General features: G+C 40.3%; 1 protein-coding gene across 2 annotated transcripts in view; it reads right to left on the bottom strand.

The window, feature by feature from the left end:
- The window catches only part of smg1 (SMG1 nonsense mediated mRNA decay associated PI3K related kinase), a 61587-nt gene that overhangs the window by 35837 nt on the left and 5780 nt on the right, over positions 1 to 19970 (bottom strand). The window contains exons 5-24 of one of the 2 annotated variants that reach the window (XM_029507649.1): positions 19164 to 19222; positions 18562 to 18775; positions 18152 to 18277; positions 17975 to 18047; positions 17563 to 17660; positions 16373 to 16546; positions 13907 to 14128; positions 13208 to 13309; positions 12220 to 12510; positions 11668 to 11798; positions 8874 to 9035; positions 8637 to 8755; positions 8432 to 8519; positions 8149 to 8250; positions 7233 to 7373; positions 6182 to 6405; positions 5710 to 5909; positions 1988 to 2149; positions 1201 to 1355; positions 939 to 1072 (exon numbers count right to left, since the gene is read on the bottom strand). In XM_029507649.1, coding sequence (XP_029363509.1) covers positions 939 to 1072; positions 1201 to 1355; positions 1988 to 2149; positions 5710 to 5909; positions 6182 to 6405; positions 7233 to 7373; positions 8149 to 8250; positions 8432 to 8519; positions 8637 to 8755; positions 8874 to 9035; positions 11668 to 11798; positions 12220 to 12510; positions 13208 to 13309; positions 13907 to 14128; positions 16373 to 16546; positions 17563 to 17660; positions 17975 to 18047; positions 18152 to 18277; positions 18562 to 18775; positions 19164 to 19222 — 2977 coding nt within the window. The remainder of the gene's footprint in view (positions 1 to 938; positions 1073 to 1200; positions 1356 to 1987; positions 2150 to 5709; positions 5910 to 6181; positions 6406 to 7232; positions 7374 to 8148; positions 8251 to 8431; positions 8520 to 8636; positions 8756 to 8873; positions 9036 to 11667; positions 11799 to 12219; positions 12511 to 13207; positions 13310 to 13906; positions 14129 to 16372; positions 16547 to 17562; positions 17661 to 17974; positions 18048 to 18151; positions 18278 to 18561; positions 18776 to 19163; positions 19223 to 19970) is intronic. The other variant, XM_029507651.1, reaches the window with a different exon arrangement.

Genomic DNA, 19970 nt, shown 5'->3' with positions numbered 1-19970 from the left:
ACTTTCACAATTGGAACAAGAAGGATAAAGAATTGCTTTGTTAACTATTGGCAGCTACCAAAAGAACTATTACAAGGAAATGGCTTAAAGTAGAACCACTCACCATTGGGAAGTGGGTGGATATAGTACATGAAATTTACATTATGGAAAAACTGACATTTTCCCTAAGATGACAAAAAGTAAGATCTGGTCCAAATGGACTGAGTACACAAAACCTGGAAGATCTGATTTACAATACCTTTCTGTGTACTACTTGAATAATTATTTTATTGAAGATTTTTTTTTTGGTCTTTCCTTTTAGTTTTCACTATACGTGAAAATGAGACGCGCCAGAAGGTGAGGTCTCCTGGTTCTGTTCACGTGATACGAGATTTGAATGACTTTAAAACAATCTGGAAGAGAAGCATGGAAAAGCATCCTTTTCTCTCTGTCCCCTCCCGAGTCCCCAACATCTTTCTCTCTCAACCCAACCAGTCGAGGCAGAATACTGCCCTCCATGAGGTTTCTGCCTCTTAATTTAAGTTTTTCCTAAAGTTCCCTCCACTTTTGGAGGGGTATTTTGGGTCTCATTTACAAACCAAACTCCTTAATGGAGTATTAAGAGTTTGGTCTAGACATGCTCCATGTGCAAAGTCCCTTGATGTACCTTTGTTATGATTTGGCATTATACAAATAAATTAGATTGGATTTGATTTGTGTAGGAGAGGAATATTGAGATGTTGATGGGTAAAGAAAAATAGGTTTAATGCTGAACTCAAGTGTTTTTTGGACTGATAATAATTAGCCCTTAAGGCCAAATGCAGCTCTCAAACTTAAACACTAGCTTGTTCTATATGACTTCAACTTTCCATTCAAACAATTGCTAGTTAAAGGAAAATGAAGGCAGACAAATGGATTTTACTGAAGAATAGCTGGGGTGAAGTAAATGTGGTAGTTACCATTGTGGCTGTGCTTGGGGCTAGCCATGTTGCTAGAGAGTTGGGGCAGACATATTTCTGAGCTTTTAATGCTGCAATCAATCCCTGTTACTGCAGACAGCTGATCTTGGTACTCCAGAGCTGCCTTTTCAAACCTACACATACAAAGAAATACACTATTTAGTAGAGGACAACCAAATGCACAAAGTACAGACGTGAATGTGGAGGATTTAGTTGACTGGTCTGCTGAGTTAACAATCGGGCTGCTTGATGTGTTGTTTACCTTCCTTCAGCCTGCAGGGCAACTGATGACAGCCAGCACAGACTCTTGCCGGTGGCAGTGAGGCTCCAGGCCATCAGGCCCTGGATGGCCTCTGGACAGCGCAACTCACACAGAGCCTCCACCAGCAATGTTAGAGGAACCTCCAACTCAAGACCCTAATGAACAAACAAAACTCAATTAATCAAAAGATACCAAAGAAAAATATAGAGGTAAATGATGACATTACACACCACGCAAAGTTAGACATACTAGCAAGAGAAGGCCCACACAGAGCTCTCATAGCGACTGATTTCTTGAATAATTCACTTCTGTACTTATACTTATAATATGATATTCATATGTTTTCATTATATCAATATGGTTTCATTAGGAATATTAGGGTATGAAAATGATTGTCAGAGAACTTTTACAGTGACCAAAAGCCTAGTGCATAGTTAATAACACCACTTAAATTAAGTATGAATCTGTTGCTTTAGATTTTAGTCTGGTGAAAGCTGAATTGCTTCTGCATATCTACAGTCAAGTTTGACATTGTTGAGGTGTTCCATCTTCAGGAGGTGGTCCAAGTTTAAGTTAAACCAGCATTCTCTTTGCTTTTGTTCAGCTCATCAATTTTTAAAAACTAATTGGTAACCAGACAGAATTAAAAGGCATCCACAGGAAAATACCTCTGCTTGTATAAGATAGCTACTAAAGGAATCATCTTTACATTTTACCGACTTGCATTTGCATGAATTAGGATATTAATTCATCTGAAATTCTGCTGTAACAATGTATCCATACTGACCTGAGTGCTGCTGTTTTTAATCTCTGTGAGCAGGTCAAAGCCATGACGAATTGTGACTGCTGGTTGGCCAGAGAGAAGACCCACCCTCATCAGTGCGAGGCGAATTCTGGTCAGCCAGTCTTGGCATGTTTGGCGGTTGGTGTAGAAGAATGTTCTGATGCCCTGAGACACAGAAAGAAGGGATTCAATGTTATTTATATACAGATCAATGACACTGTGGATGATGTTTTCATTGTGACCAGTTGTTTGGTCATACTTTACTGCTCTTATACTTTTAACCAGCTGTGGGAATACTTATTGGATCACTTTAATGCAAAAATGGCAAACATTATGGGTGACATTGCTCCATTAAAATTGAAGAAAGTTAAGGACAAACAGAAAGCACCATGGAAGCAAAATCCAGCAGTTGAATACCTAAAAAGAGAGTGTAGGAAGACCGAAAGAAAATGCTGTAAATACAAACTTCAGATCCACTATGAAATCCATAAAGAGATGCTCCGCACATTTAACTCTGAAATATGCTAAGCAAGACTATCTTTCTTTTTTAACATCTTCAGTAGAAGTTCAAACGACACACGAATTTTATTTTCTACTGTCGATAAGTTAACAAGTCCTCCCTCACAATTAGCGCCTTAATTTCTCTCAACTAATAAATGCTATGAGTTTTCATCTTTTTTCAAAGGTAAAATTTGCCAAAATCAGACTCAACATGTCTGCTCTAATTACTAATTACTAATTCAACATCCAGAACTTCCAGTTACAAATAGAGGGTACCTTAACTTGATGTCAAGAGTTCAACTTGATAGACTACGAAACACTTGAAAAAAAAACAGTACAGAATCTCAGCTCCTCCACGTGTGGCTTAGACACTCTGCCTACAAATTTCTTCAAAACTGTTTTTCACCTTGTAGTTACAGCTGTCCTTCACATTGTAAATGTATCACTGCTGTCTGGCACTTTTCCTAAGTCACTGAAAACAGCTGTTGTGAAGCCACTGCTGAAGAAGAATAACCTGGATGCCTCCATGCTAACAATCATTGGCCCATATCCAATCAACCTTTTATTGGCAAAATTATTGAAAAAGTAGTCTTTAATCAGTGAACCACATTCCTAACATCAAATGGGTATTTTGATGACTTTTAGTCTGGTTTTTGGGCAAATCACAGCACGGAAACAGCTCTCATTAAGTTTTTCAAGGACATACACCTCAATATACACTCACCGGCCACTTTATTAGGTACACCATGCTAGTAACGGGTTGGACCCCCTTTTGCCTTCAGAACTGCCTCAATTCTTCGTGGCATAGATTCAACAAGGTGCTGGAAGCATTCCTCAGAGAGTTTGGTCCATATTGACATGATGGCATCACACAGTTGCCGCAGATTTGTCGGCTGCACATCCATGATGCGAATCTCCCGTTCCACCACATCCCAAAGATGCTCTATTGGATTGAGATCTGGTGACTGTGGAGGCCATTTGAGTACAGTGAACTCATTGTCATGTTCAAGAAACCAGTCTGAGATGATTCCAGCTTTATGACATGGCGCATTATCCTGCTGAAAGTAGCCATCAGAAGTTGGGTACATTGTGGTCATAAAGGGATGGACATGGTCAGCAACAATACTCAGGTAGGCTGTGGCGTTGCAACGATGCTCAATTGGTGCCAAGAAAATATTCCCCACACCATTACACCACCACCACCAGCCTGAACCGTTGATACAAGGCAGGATGGAACCATGCTTTCATGTTGTTGACGCCAAATTCTGACCCTACCATCCGAATGTCGCAGAAGAAATCGAGACTCATCAGACCAGGCAACGTTTTTCCAATCTTCTATTGTCCAATTTCCATGAGCTTGTGCAAATTGTAGCCTCAGTTTCCTGTTCTTAGCTGAAAGGAGTGGCACCCGGTGTGGTCTTCTGCTGCTGTAGCCCATCTGCCTCAAAGTTCGACGTACTGTGCGTTCAGAGATGCTCTTCTGCCTACCTTGGTTGTAACGGGTGGTTATTTGAGTCACTGTTGCCTTTCTATCAGCTCGAACCAGTCTGGCCATTCTCCTCTGACCTCTGGCATCAACAAGGCATTTCCGCCCACAGAACGGACGCTCACTGGATATTTTTTCTTTTTCGGACTCTGTAAACCCTAGAGATGGTTGTGCGTGAAAATCCCAGTAGATTAGCAGTTTCTGAAATACTCAGACCAGCCGTTCACGTTCAAAGTCACTCAAATCACCTTTCTTCCCCATACTGATGCTCGGTTTGAACTGCAGGAGATTGTCTTGACCATGTCTACATGCCTAAATGCACTGAGTTGCCACCATGTGATTGGCTGATTAGAAATTAAGTGTTAACGAGCAGTTGGACAGGTGTACCTAATAAAGTGGCCGGTGAGTGTAGATTCAGATAAAAAGTCAATCCTAGTGCTACTGGACCTTAGCGCAGCATTTGACACTGTTGATCACAATATTTTACTACACAGGTTGGATTTACAGGCATAGTTATCAACTGGCTCAAATCAAGTCTACAAGAAAGGAGCTTCTTTGTTGCCATCGGCAACTGTACCTCAACACCAACGTCCTTGACCTGTGGTCGATCTTGCAGCCACTATTATTCAACTTCTATATGCTCCCACTTGGACAAATCATTTAAAATGATTTGATTTCATATCATAGCTATGCAGATGACACATAAATGTACTTATCTCTGTTCCCAAATGACTATGGTCCCCTTGAATCTGTGTCAGTGTATAGAACAAATCAACACCTGGATGTCTCAAAATTTTCTTCAGCTGAACAAAGAAAAAACTGGAGTAATTATATTTGGGAAAAAAGGAGGAAAGACTTAGGGTTGCCACTCTCCTTGACACAAAAGGATTGAAAGCAAAGGATACTGTATTAATCGACAGTGATCTAAATTTCAACAGCCACATGAAAGCGATAACTAAATTAGCTTTTTACCACCTCAAAAATATTGCCAAACTTAGAGGGCTGATGTGAAAACATGATTTGGAAAAACTCATTCATGCATTTATCTCTAGCAGGGTTGATTACCGCAATGGACTTTTTACAGGCCTTCCTAAAAAGACTATTAAACAGCTTCAGGTGATTTAAAAATGCAGCAGCTAGGGTTCCCACAAAAACAACAAGAACAGATTGCATTACTCTGATTCTTCAGTCCCTACACTGGCTTCCAGTAAGTCACAGAATTGACTTTAAAGCACTACTGCTTGTTTATAAATCAGTAAATGGAGCAGAACCTAAATACCTATCAGACATGTTTCAGCAGTACATATCTGCTCATCCTCTCAGGTCTCAGGAGAAAAACCTGTTCGTAAAACCTGCTGTTAGAATTAAACACGGTGAAGCAGCTTTTAGCTCTGGAACCAACTTTCGGATGACATTACAAAGGCCCCAACTAGAGCTAGTTTTAAATCTAGACTTAAAACCAAACTGTTCTCAGATGCTTTCTGCTAACTTCACTGAGTTCTGTGTCTGTCTTAATTATTCCACCGTGTCTTTTATGTTTTTCTTGTTAATTCTTCTTTATTTTTAAATGATTTTACCTCATTTTATGCTTTATTATTATCTTTTTTTTTTTTTTTTTTAAACTCTTTGACTGTTGCCATTTATGCTTTTATCTGCTATTACTGTTTGGTTTTGTTTATGTAAAGCACATTGACCTCTGTGTATGAAATGCACTATATAAATAAACTTATTTTCTCACCTTTGGTGGGGCAGTTAGAGCATTGGCACAGCCCTCATAGGCGTTGTACATGAGCTTCTCCAGGTTCTCCAGGTACTGAAGCAGCAGAACAAGGCGGAGCTGATTGGAGTGGTGACCATCACCGTCACCTCCAGCACCAGCCCAAGCTCCAACGTCCTGCTCTGGGTTCAAACTGTGGGCAGCCAGATTCCGAATTATACCTGAAACACAGGTATAGAAAACTGTAAGATGACACCCTGTGGTGGTAAACTATAAGGACAAATGCAGAAAAAAAAACTGTAAGAGGGTCAAGGGGGAAATGGACATGCCCGTAAATATTGATATTGGTGAATCCACTCTTTAGTATTGCCACATAAAAATCTATAGACCATGCACTAAGAATGACACATCTTCAGTGTCTTTTTATACACAAAACCTAGAAATGGCATTGCACAGTTCCATTGTGAACCTAGATTAGATCTTGTCCCTATACCTTCGATGGTCTGGAAGGTGTCCTGAGCTCTTCCGAGTGGTGTTCGGAGTTTGGACAGCACAGTGAACTGTGCAGCCTCCCACAATGCCCACTGCCACAGTACCACTTCAGTTTTCAAAAGAGCTCGAGGCACTACACCCAGCCTGCTGTCTGCACCACCTCGTACATCCCGTTTCTCGATCCGCTGGCAACTGTAGTAGAGACGCTCCAGCCAGGGGTCCTTACTGTTATACAGAAAATGAATTTTATAGTCTCATCAAAGCAGCCGTCAGTACCTGCTGCGCAGTGGTCCAAACTTGCTGCATAGTAACAATGTGCTACAGAACATATACATGGAATGGGGAATTCTCTTGCAGTAAGTAAGGACTCCATAAGCCTGACATGGGCCTAATTTAATTATATGTATGTCTCTAAATTGTATGTATGTATTGTATTGTATGTTCACTGCAATAGGGGACAAAAGCCCATGAACAACAGAGAGAGGGTAACAATTTTTTCCACATCTCATCAATAAATCACCATGATAATGACAGAAAAGCATTATTAAAAAGAAAACATCAAAAAGGAAAAGTGCATGCATTCATTTCAACTTTGATCGTGGTAAAGTTTTTGTTTTTTTTTCCCCCCTCCCTTATGTTAGCAGCTGCTGTGACAGCATGCTCTTGAGTGAACAAGTGTGCCAAATTCAGTGTTGTGACTAAGGTCTGTGCCTAACAAAGATTGGGGACAAGAATTGATTGATAAACAGTAATGCTCCATGCAAATGTCTATCAAAACTTGGCATATTAGCTTGGGAAATTAAGTGAGGGAATCACACAGATGAATAAGGGCTTATTAGAATTGGCTGATTTAACCTAAAGCACTGTCTCTTGTGGACTAATGATGCTCCAAACACAACATGATTTTGTAGCAGACACACTCCCCTGGGCTTCAGAGGATTAAAATGTATTTCGGTACAGGAAAAAGACTATGCTAGTGTACTTTTAAACATCTCTCTAGCAGTTTAAAAAACCCCTGTGAAGGGTTTGTGTAAAATCCCTGTGGCATGTACCCTCCACGGTGCAGGATCCCATATAAGATGAAACTGATGAGGTCGCTAAAATCCTGGGGGTGAAAGGTGCTGCTTGGTGCTCTACTCATGTGTTGGCGGATGGCCAGGGAGATCTCCCTCATCTCAGGGTGGCTGTGGTTACTGTGGACAAAACCACAGACATCCAGCAATTTATAAGGTAAATGTTAGAAATACATACATGATGTGTTAAAATGTATAAAATTTTAAACATTTATCAAAAATAAATGAATAAAAATAAAAAACACCAAAACAAAACTATGAACTAACACTGTAAATGACATACGATTAGTGTAAAGTGGAGTTTCGAGGTCAAAGACCAGTTTCCCAGGGATGATGTGCAACCGGTTTGGTAAGATAAGCATATCCAGGCAACGACTGAATCTAAAGAAACTTGACTTAGGTTTGTCAAAGACGTTTCGCATCTTATGCAATGTGCTTCATCAGTTCATAAAGCATCAGTCTGACTAGTCCTCACTAGCCCGATGAAGCAATATGTCTGTGCATACTCTCATTCATTCAGGTCATAGTCATATTCAGCCAACAATTGAATCGAAAGCAAGTGGACTTAGGTTTGTCAGTCCTCAGTTGTCGTCAGACTAGTCAGACCGACGTGTTATGAACTGAACAAACCTAAGTCCAGTTGCTTACGATTAAATTGTTGGCCAGATATGACTATGACCTGGTTGAATGAGAATATACACAGAGATATAGTTGAGTCGACAGACTAGTGAGGACTAGTCAAACCAATTCGTTATGAACTGATAAAGCCCTTCGGATAAGAGGCGAAATGTCTTTGACAAATCTAAGTCCAGGTGCTTACGATTAAATTGTTGGCCAGATATGACTATGACCTGGTTGAATGAGAATATACAGAGACATAAGATAACCATCTTACCTCAAAGCAACATCAAGGGGGATTGACCTGAGAAGCTTGCCATAGGCCTGTCTCACCCTCACTGCGGAGTGGACCAATTGCACTCTGCACACATCCACACACCTAACGGGTGGACACAGACACACACAATCCACAAATGCACGTTACGTAACAGGCACATGCTATCCCAGGTTTATTTCCCATCAAGTGCAGTCAAACAAATCCACAATACAACCAATTTACAGATTGAATTTTAGATACTATCTGAGAGCAATAACACTTTGTGGTTGTTTATGTGATTCACCTCTGCAGCAGTTCAGTGGATAGAGATGACGACAGGACCTGTATACTGTGGCAGGTCTGGAGGCTGATACTCTGATCTTCATTTAGAGCTAGCCACACAAAGAAGACAAACATTGAACACGGAATGGATGAGTAAATTATGTATTTAGAAATACCCTTTCAGGTTGTAGAGGCTGAACAGATCTTTTTGGATGTGCTGGTCTCACCGTTAGCCAGCAGGCCTCTGCAGAACTTGTTGAAGGAGGGCAGGGAGAATAGAGGGCTGTAAGTGTCTGATTTCTTCATCAGCACAGAGATTTCCTGAGCCCAGGTCAGCAGCAGCTTCCTAACACCAACACAATTGTGTCAGAGGAACTGTATCTACTGAAATGTAAGTTGTAAAAACAAACAAACAAACAAACAAACTAATATGAAACCATATTCGACAGAGGGAGGAAAAGAACCTGGTCTCGGGGAAAAGACTCTCCTTCACAAGCAGACCTCCTAGAAGGCTTAGTAGTGTACTGAAATGTTTCTTAGTTGCTGTGGTCACTGTGCTGATGACGGCACCATCAAACAGGGAAGGAGAGGAAGATGATAAACTGGATGATATGAAATGGTCATGTCTGGACAAAAACAGAAGACAGTGGTAGCATTAGTGGCAGCAGTGTGTGTATATTTCCACAAAGGAGGGGAACGTCTTGGACATGTGTTACGGTAACATTACCAAAGCATTTTGCTCCGGTTTGCATCCACCACTTGAACTTGCAGATCACAATGTCATCTGTTTACTTCCGCTGTATAGACAAGTACTGAATTGCTATAAACCACAATGCTACAGTGCCCTGCAATGGCTGGAAGATGCCACTGAGCCTCTCCAAGGCTCCCTGGCATGCATACTAGAGTATTTTTGATGGAAATCTGAATCAAATCCGTCATTACAGACTACATCAACTTCTGTATAAACACTAGCATTACTGTTAAAACAAAAAAAATAAAAAATAAAAAAAGATCTGAACAAATTTTTTTGCCCATTTTGACACACTGGATTTCACAGCTGAGAGTGAAGCCTTGTTGGAAGCCCTCCCTCTACCAGAAGCAGCTGAGCCAGCCCCCTTCACAGAGGAGGATATATATGGCACCAGCGCAGCTGATGTAAACTGGGCAAGGCCCCAGGGCCTGATGGCATTCCAGCAAGGGTACCGAAGGCCTGTGCTCACGACCTCTCGCCAGAGCTCCATTCACTCTTCTGCGAATACGAAAGCACTGCAACCATACCTGCACTATGTAAAACCTCCATCATAAATCTTGTACCCAAAAAAACCCTGACCGACTATTGCCCTATCATCCATAATAATGAAGTGCACAGAGAAGTTGCAACTTAATGCATTCTGCTGGTCATCAGCTTGATTCCCTTCAATTTGCCAATTTACCTTTTCCAGCACCTGGACTCTCCAGGTCACTTTGTCAGGATACTTTTTGTTGACTTCAACGCTGCTTTTAATACAAACAAAAAGCAAATGATGATACAGAAGTTACTCCGGCTCAACACCTCTCTCCATCTGATCTCATCCCAACTTCCAGAGTGTCAGGCTCCCAGCAGTGTGAGCGGGAGCAACCACATCTTTGCTAATCACAATCATCACCAGAGCTCCACGAAGTTGCGTGCTAAATCCATTTCTCAACAGGGCATTTCTTTGCCCTGTTTATGAACAACTCTTACCTGGACTACCACAATACCATTGCACATTTCACCCAGTGTTGTGAGGATACTCGTCACCATCTCAACGCCACCAAAACCAAAGAATTAATAATTAGTCCCCCTTCACCTCAGCACCCGATCCTCATCAACAAGTAAGCAGTGGAAATAGTAATTAGTAAAAATTGAATTTTTCTCCAATATTGCGATTTAAAATGCCCCCCCAACAAAACATCAAGAATTATTTTAATATGGCCAACACAATATTAGATACATTTAGTATAGAATGTCCTTTCCTATAACACGGGTGTCTGTTAGAATAGATATTACAATAAGATACAACAGTTGAAATACATAATATTTTTATTTAACTGCTCATTACAGAAACGCAAGAACAACAAATCTTTGGCTTTGCCTCTATGTATTCACCTTACAAAGTCATTGAAAGACAAAAAAAAAAAAAAAAAATTACCATTTAATAGCATGCACTTTTTAAACAGGCTTGGTCGTCTTGGTGAGAGGCACCTTATCTTTAGTAATAAACTTGGTCATTGCCCGAGTGATTTCCCCATGCTGTTTAGAACTACACTTATACGGAGTGAGACTTTCAGTGTGTGTGGCACACCGGTGCTCAGAATTTTAGCCATACAACTGTCGTAAATGGCTTTACGGTGCTTCTTTAAGTGCTGGAAGAGGTTTTCAGTGTTGCCCCGTGAAGTAGCAACAGTAGCACGGCATGCTCTGCACAACATCTTCCTTTTTAAAACCGAAATGATTCCACACCGCTGATGTGGTATTCCTCTTCGAGACTAAAGTCTCAGTTAAGTCTGTTTCTGACTGTACCGTCAAGCCAGAGGCCATTGGACAACAGGTTAACGTGCAGCATAAAAAGTTGATGCAGTCGAGTGGTAACTCACTTTCGACCAGCACACCAGTGACATTCAGAAAAGAAGCCATTAAAGACTGTCAGCCATCCGCAAATTGAAAGGACTCTAAGTTGTCCTCCATCTCCTCTGCTACTGTATAAAAGCATGATTCAATCCATTCTCCAGTACTGTTCCACCTGATTTTTCAACATGTTGTCTGTTGGAAACAAGGCCAAACACAGAATCACCACACCCAACCTAGTGACCTAAACAACCAGGCTATCATATGTGTTGCAACTTCCACCTTCATTCACAGGTAATATTTGTAAATTAAAATCACTTCTCAAACATTTTACCTGGTATAATAAAGGCCAAACAAATAAAATTAAACATCCAACTCATTCCACTCCCCTTCAAGAACAGCCTGATCCCTGCTACTATAGCAGCCCCAAATAAAAGATCTCAAGTAGCTCTATTGATGACTAATCCTCATTTTTACCTCAGTACCTATTCTACAAGATAAGAGCACTTTTGCTTTAGTAAAGTTTTTAGCAATCTCACCACTTCTTGGTCCTGCAGAAGGGCCTCTGTTTGTTCTCACCACATACACGAAGCACAACATCATTTGGAAAGAGACTTTTATTCTTATACTTAGTATTTGTATTTGTGTGTGTGTGTGTGTGTGTGTATTACCTGGTGCAGTGGGAGTACAAGGTGTAGAGCACAGCGTACTGAATGGCAGGGTAGTAAACAGCTAACTTAGAGTTGACCAAAATCAGATTTTGACTGAGGAGAGCGAAGACCGTCGGCGACAACGCCCACATCTGAAAACAGCAGACATTTCACTATTAGTTCACATGACTTCATGATCAGCCGCCTGTTGTTAGAAGATACCCGTTGACAGATCAAGTTGTTTTTTAGGCTGCCAGTTCTTGCTTAAAAAAATTCACCAACTCCCATTAAGATGCAGACTTTTTTTGATTGGAATCTATCTGTCTACTCTTACCTAAGTTCTTATCTCTCAAAACCACAAAGGGTGTTCAAATTATTAGATTTGTGCTCAGGTGTTTAGTGCATTTTAGGGCAGTGCAGAAGCGCAAGGTCATACACTGTTTTTTCTTTTTAATATGGGAAACCACTTGCCTTCTGAGAGATGCTAGAGTCATAACACTGTGGTAAAACTAATAATTTAACCAGGTCTACATGACACCGGGGTGTCATTTGGAGTGCTATTCAGTGGCTCACCCCTATGAGAGAGTTCTTGGTGTTTCCAATTGTGGTGAGGGTGCTGAGGTTGAAGATGAGGGTGAACTGGGCCTTCTCCAGTGGAAGAGTGATGGAAGTAAAAGCTGGATGCAGAATACTGGTGCATGGACTGTCAGGGCCCAAGGCTCTACTGTTGGGCTCCAGTGTCTCCATCAGGCTGGACATGGCACATGCCATCTCACCAAGTACCATTTTATAAGCTGCCTCCAGTGTTGGTATGTTCTTCAGGCTAAGCAGTGCCTGGTACACACCATGTACAGCTGCCATCACCTATGGAGTGCAGGAAAACAATTACACACACACCAATATTAACATTTTAGAAGACATCTTATTTAATTTTTATCTTCTGACCCACAAAACCCTTGAAGGCTGAGTCCACTGAGGTTCTACAGCTGCTACATTATAACATCTGGGGAAAAGTCTCTTTCCAGAGGAGTGGAGAGTGTGTGTGTGTATATATATATATATCTATATATATATATATATATATATATATATATATATATATATATATATATATATATATATATATATTTATTATCTGGTATTCTAGTTTAATATGATAGATTGTGCTGCTTCAAGGTGAGAGATGAGGTTGCCAGCGTTTATAGAATTTGTCTAGATCCATGGAGAGCAAATATGATCTATTCTTATTTCAGCAATGTTGAAGTGTTATGTTTGAAAGAGTTGCAAATTTTAAAGAACTTAAACCTATCGAAGTATTGATGACTGAACCTAACAAACAACAAACAAAACCGAACAAAGTGTAGACCTGGTAGAAAATCTTCAATCAGTTGTTGCAGGTTTTTAAAAAAAGTAATCATTACAAAATGGGGATAGCTTTCAGAATCTTCCTTCTTTTGTCAACATTTAAATACCACATATGTAAGAAACATTTGCAAACCTACATACTTATGGCCTGTGGTATATTTGCTCTACAGAAAATGTGTCACCTCCTTTCACACACCTCTTTCTCGCGATGGAAGCGCAGCTTGAGCAGCTGAGAGTCAGGGGCCAACAACTTTTCCACAAAGGCAGCAGGCAGCTTTGTGTGGATCTGGTCCACAATCTGAAAGAAGAGTCAACAATGTGTTTCAGAAAATGTGCAACAGAGCAGTGAAACATTCCAACTACATTTGTGAAGTGTTTATGGGGTGATAAGAGGAGGGATATAAGCACTGTGTGACAATTATGCATTGTTAAAAATTAACATTAATAAACTTCATTCACATCAATATGCCTGTAGTTCAAGGAAGACACAATTAATACTGCACTACAGATTGTCAGAAGGAATAATATAAGTCACGGAACCTACAGCTAACAGTGTTTAACAGACAAGGAAGGCCACTTCTCCCAGGCCAAGCCTGGATTTGTCTGAAGTTGAATGAATTTTAAATGAATTTTCCCCTTACTGTCACTAAGTGCTTGCTAATGGTGAGATTTTTGGGGGTATCTTTAATTCTCTTATTCTATAAAGAGTTTGGTTTTGGTTCTATTAGATAAGTGCTTCCATGTAACTCTTATGATTTGATAATATATAAATAAAATTTATTTGATTTTGATAACCAGGTTTCTTTAGGCTGCTCGACTGCCACATGGCAGAGCTGAGTAACGGTTTGGACATGAATGTGACATGAGGTGATACAAACAGCAGGTGAGAAGGTACCAGAGTGAGAAGGCTAAGCACTGCCAGGTTATAGTCCAAGCCACAGGCCTGGCAGATGTCCAGCTGGTCCAGGCCATAGGCCAGGATGGCCTCCATCAGCTGACCACAAGGCTCCACACTGGCCAGCAACACACCTACACACTCATTCCCTGCAGTGAGAACCATCTCAGAGAATTGGACCTGCTTTGCTGTGGTCACACAGGCCAGAACCCGGTTCAGGACCTGAGGAACACAGAACAGAGGACATATAAATCTTCAACAATGAAACCTGGTAACATCAAGTTTGCTGACTGAATTGTGCTTATATTTAGCCAACATATAGTTCACATTGTACCAATGTCCATGAGCCACAGAGTTCACAGATTTTACAATAAAAAAAAAAAAAAAATTAAGTAGCACTAGATATGACAAAAACATGAACAAAAGTTCATTTACTGGTGGGCTTGTAAAAATATGTCAGTAAGAGTCAGGTTTGGAAAATTTTGTTGAGAGCAGGGAACTGACTGATATTTTATTAATTATTCTGGTTTGGGGGTATTTGGCAACAGCTGTATGGAGAGTGATTAGTGCCAATTTCATTTAAGTGGATGTCTATCATTTATTTAGTGCCACGGGCTATAGCTCAGAGGGCACTACTTGTGGCCTCTGTACATAGCACGAGGCACTACTTAATCTTCTCCATACTTATTATTATTCCGTCACATTTTCTGCAATTAATGCGGGTCGTACCGCTGGACGAACCCCAACAATATATATATCAAAACGTGCGGCTCGATCGGGACAAGTGTGCTAAGTTCTGGTGAGTAGATTTTGCGATTTTTCCAAAAATTTATTTCCAAAAAACCAACCGAAATTTTCCATAGAGAATGCATGGGAGCCGAAGAGAAATCGCCTCCAAATTACACCTATTTTCTCAGTCACGTAGCTCTGTAATACGTGCACCTAGAAATGTCATTCAAAAAGAAATCTTGTGCTCTTTCCAGAACATCAAACCTTTTTCTCCCAAATGGTACAGTTTTCGAACTACGAGCTTTCAAAGGAGCAGTCCAATTCACTTTTTCCTCAAAGTTAGAGTGGAGACGCTCGTTAACTAGAGTGAGAGCACTGTGAAAAACTCACCCACATTTTCATTTTTAACTCGAGCTCACGGCCAAACCATGCAAAGGAGACAAACAAGTCTTGGGATTCATAAAATCTAAGTTTGAGAGCTCTACTCCTCACCAAATTTAAACAGGAGGGCTCAGAGCGTCAGCAACACCTGGTTTTGGCCCAATTGACTGTCACGCAAATCAAGGCTGTCCCTCAAAACAATTTCACTCTGACTTCGCACTGGCCCTACACGCTCATTTAAAGGAGTTTTCAAATCAAATAAAGACTGTCAGAATACCCAGACTCTTCTGTCTCTCACGGTGTTTTCGCTTTTCAGACCGCAGCTACGGTTTGCTCGCAATTCGCAGTAGTTCGGGACGTGGTCAAAAGCCACTTTTCAGAGAGTTTTGGGGAGAGTCTGAGCTCTGACCAGAGCAAATTCTCAAATCACCGTGGCAACCACAGGTCCTTCAGCTCAGGTCTGTGTGCTGCTGTTGCTGTGGATCAAACCCACCCCTCTTTGGAGCCTCACTACTTCATCATACTTTGTCACAGAAACGCCGTTCAAAGTTTAAACGGGTCAGAAGACTTTGAACTCTGTTTGTGACAACAGGCTTTATGATAGCTCCTACGCTTACTACACAATCATAGATCAATTGTCATGCTGGTCTCATCTCACTCTGTCTATTGGCTATGGCCATCACTTTGAATGATTTCTTCTCAAAGACACACACAGAGATATAGAGATGTACACACAGACAGATATACAGACGCACACAGAGACAGATATAGACACACTCACACATGTACACAGACACACACAGAGACAAATATCCAGACGCACTCACACATATATACAGACGCAAATAGAGACAGATATACAGATGCACTCACACATATATACAGACACAAATAGAGAGATATACAGACGCACTCACACATACACACAGATTTTTTTGGAATTTTTGGAATTTTCTAGTTGTTTTTTGTGTTACTAATTGGACCTTAGGACACTACAGTTTGTTAAATGGTTTGCCTAGGGAAGGGGGTAACGGTATTTAAGGGGGAGTTCTGCCCATTTAGCAGTTGTTGGGTTTTTTCCCTTGGCCTAGTAGCAATGTGGGGTACTAGCTGCCAGTGTAAGCCATACAAAACATGTCCTGTAAATATTTTTTTTGCTACACTACACTACACTACACTAAGTATTTTGCCACTTTGTCACTGCAGTCTGGGAACTTGGTGTGAATAAAAATCACCACACTGAAGTTTCATCGTCTGAGCCATCATTGGTCCCTCTTCAGAAACAAACCTGTGACACTGACTCTTTTGGACTGACTGGAGTCATAATTTCCATATTATGTAGTGCGTGGCTCTTACGTCAGTGACGTAGACCTCGGTAATGGGTGGACCTCTGAAGGGGCTGAATCTCTCTCCAATGCTCCGGACCACTGTACTGAAGACCTTCAGCAGAGCAGCCAATTTAGGCAGTGACACAGAGGGAGGAGGGATGTCTTCATCCAGCACCTCATCTATTATCACATGGCTCAGATCCTGGACAGATGACAAATAGTCAAGTCTCTCACTAAAGAACTCATCAGTTCTATCACAGTGTCTTTAATTTATCAATCAGAAAATAAATAGGAAGCTTTTCTGTGCTTACTATAAGACCTACCATAGAATAAGTCTGCCAGAGCATATCTTTACAATTTTACATGCTGTGGTGCCATTTTATTGAGCATTTTAATTAGCTATACATCAATACAACCCTTAGATCCCAAATTTTAATAATATGTGTGGACTTATGTTCATATTAACTAAATAATTCGCTGAAACTGGAATTAATCACAAAAAAAAAATCCTTTTTTAAAACACATTTTCACAAATACAGAAATATTGTATTACTATACTGTATTCCTCAAAATTAAAAAAAAAAAAAAAGCACAAAATCCTTTCAAACCACAGAAAATTTATTTTCAATTCAATTTCATTGCTTAATTCTTGAGAGAGCAAGAGATTAGATGAGTGAAAGTAACTGCAGGCTGTTTATCGTGGAAAAACTACAACTCCTGGGGAAATGATGGCAATTCCTGTCTTAACACATGGGGAAAAAAATCATGTGATAGTTCATGTTTACAATGAGATGGCGAATATTCCAATGTAGGAAGTGCTGTAAACAGCGGCAGTATAATATTTTTGTTGTTTTTTGTTGATTTCTGTAAACCCATTAGTGCAAGGAAACAGCGCTCTGGGAAACATTGAATGCCTGGTATTAAAGTGTCACTCCTCTGGTTTTAGATGAAAAAAAAAACTAAAATTATCATCTTATTTGGTTGCAATTCCACCAAATTTTAAAAATAAATATGCAAATATGATCACAGGTGCTCCTGTCAGTTTTAAGAGGTTAAAGAAAAATAACAGTTCCCTTGCTACTTTCAATAATATAGAAGTTATTGATAATCTAATAATTTGCACAAATATATATTTGATCACAGGCTCTAAAAAAAAGAAAAAAAGTATGTAAACACAGCTTCATGAACAGATGTTTTAGGACCTCAGACAAACTTTACCTCCGCATATGCCTCCATATCCTCCAAAAACTGTCCCAACAAGGTGGTGGAGAAGGTAAGGTCTGCCACCCAGAACTGTTCCAGACTCTGTAACCAGCCTAAACCAAAAAAGAAAGAGCCGAGTGGCAGATGAAGAACAATGCATTATCCTCATTATGCTGTCAAAATACCTACTATAGTGAAAGCAGAATGGCATATCTAGGTCACCCATACACTACCATGATCAACGTGTGGTTTTGTGTGTAAAACAGGAGAAAATAGACTGGTCAGGTGGCATGAAATGCAATGTTTAAGAGAAATAAGTAAACAAGTTTATTTCTTTATATTTTCAGTGTCAATCCCACTGGGTTACAAATTTGGGAGTATTAACACAGGCATAACAACAAATCTGCAAACTGGCATAATAACTGACCTGACACTTGTTGAGTGAGGGACTGCTTCTGTGTGTGGTCTATGTGCCAACCCACCAGTATGTCCACTGTGTCCTGTGAAGGGCGCAAACATTGCAGGATCATGATCTGACTTCAGATGACCTTCTTGCCTCAAACTCATAGCTGGCAGCTACACCAGTCAGTACTGAAACGCTCACCCTGAAGTTGGTGCTGAAGACATGAGGGTAACTGCGAGCCACTTGAAGAATACACTTCACACTCTGACAGAGCAGCTCCGGTGTGTCGACATTCTCCAGGATAGATTGCAAGTTGCTCATCACCAGCTGAAACACACAACATACCCGGTCCACAACACTGACCCAACAGGATTTTAGCTGACAGCCAGTACACCTTCCCTCTCCTTGAATAGGATGGAGCATTATACAGCAGTGTTAAAAGATCTCGGAAGTGTGTCCGATATGGTCCAACTTTTAGGAGCCAAACTTTATACGCCAAAAAATACTGTCTATATAGAAAAAAAAAAACCCACAACATTCCAATGAAGGTTACCTGTTTTATTAATTAATCTTAGACTAATACAGAAACACACTTCTCTGTACACAGTTACCTGCATGACATGAGAAAAGGCCTTCCTCTCTCCAGCTGTCTCCAAAGCACGCTGCGCTGCCACCAGGTACAACAGCTTTACCTCATCTCGACAGCTTAAATTGAACTTGAGGAATAGCCACTTGAAGATGCGCTCAGCCTCATAGCTGAGCACAGTGCAAAGGAGACCCAGGCAGGCTGCCGCATCTTGGCGGTGCTCCCAAAGCAACTTACTGCTGTACACATCAACACATAAGTTAGGAATAAGAAAGCTGCCTGACGAGAGAGTGAACTACAGGTCTGCCACTGGGAGTCACACCATGCTTCTGAAGATATTACAACCTTCAAAACCTTACACATCTCAATCACTGGAATATATACATCACAACCACATTAGAATGAAACAGTTATTCTAAATGGAATACAAATACATTTTGACAATACATGACATGTTGTGGTAATACCCGCAGAAACACTGACATATTGGTGCATTATAAAATTAAATTGGAGACAGGGTGGTCTTGCTCCAGTCCTGTGATCAGATAGACAGATCTGGAACAGATTGGCCTCCTCCCACACAGACCACAAGGCAGATGCTTGCTTTTGCACACAGTTTGCTCTTACCTCTCATTAAGAATGTCATTCAGGGTGCTGAGGATGGTGTCCAACTGCTTGACCAGGGTCTATGTAAAAAAGAAACAAAGTGTAATGTCAATTTCTCGTTGATCATCACTTCCATATTGTTTTCAACACAATTCTTGATAATCTCACAGAGGAACTAGCTGGTGCACAAATTAAAATGTGTGTAAAATCCCACTGTAGTAGCTGAGCCTGCTCCAGGTTCTGTCTTTTCTGTGGGTCAGATTCAGAAAACTGTTTATTCAGGAAGCTATAGAAGACTCCCCATCTGATTTATAAAGGCAGGCAATATGTGCAGGCAATATGTGCGAGTTTTGACATAGACCTTCACTTCTCTTCAAAATAATGAAAAAACAACACAGTGTCAACATTTTTGTGCTCAAACTGAGTAACACTCCGAAGTAACAAGTCAGGCACCTGCTCCAGATTTAACTGGATGTGTGTTTAGGCTAAAAAGAACTTGAAGTATGAAAGAATGAAGGGAAAAAAAAAAAAAAATAACATGAGGCTGGCTTGAAGACTGACCTGCTGAAACGTCATTACAAGTAAGTTTATCTAATTATTTCAGTATGCTATATGATGGTAGTACTGTTATCACAGTGCTGTACAGTTTTCCACCAGTTTTGTGCAAAAACATTTAACAAAATTAAAATTAATAATTTTAATTTTGTTAAAATTGGAATTAAAATTAATTCTTTAATTTTAATTAATATGCAGTTGACACGAGCTGTAGTTAAAACTGATGCAGAATTATTCAATTACAACAGAATCTTTCAATTGAGAAAACAACCT

The sequence above is a fragment of the Echeneis naucrates genome, chromosome 8 (genome assembly GCF_900963305.1).
Source record: "Echeneis naucrates chromosome 8, fEcheNa1.1, whole genome shotgun sequence".
NCBI lineage: Eukaryota > Metazoa > Chordata > Actinopteri > Carangiformes > Echeneidae > Echeneis > Echeneis naucrates.
Note: the sequence above shows the minus strand (reverse complement) of the source record. Positions and strands in the feature narration are given on the sequence as shown.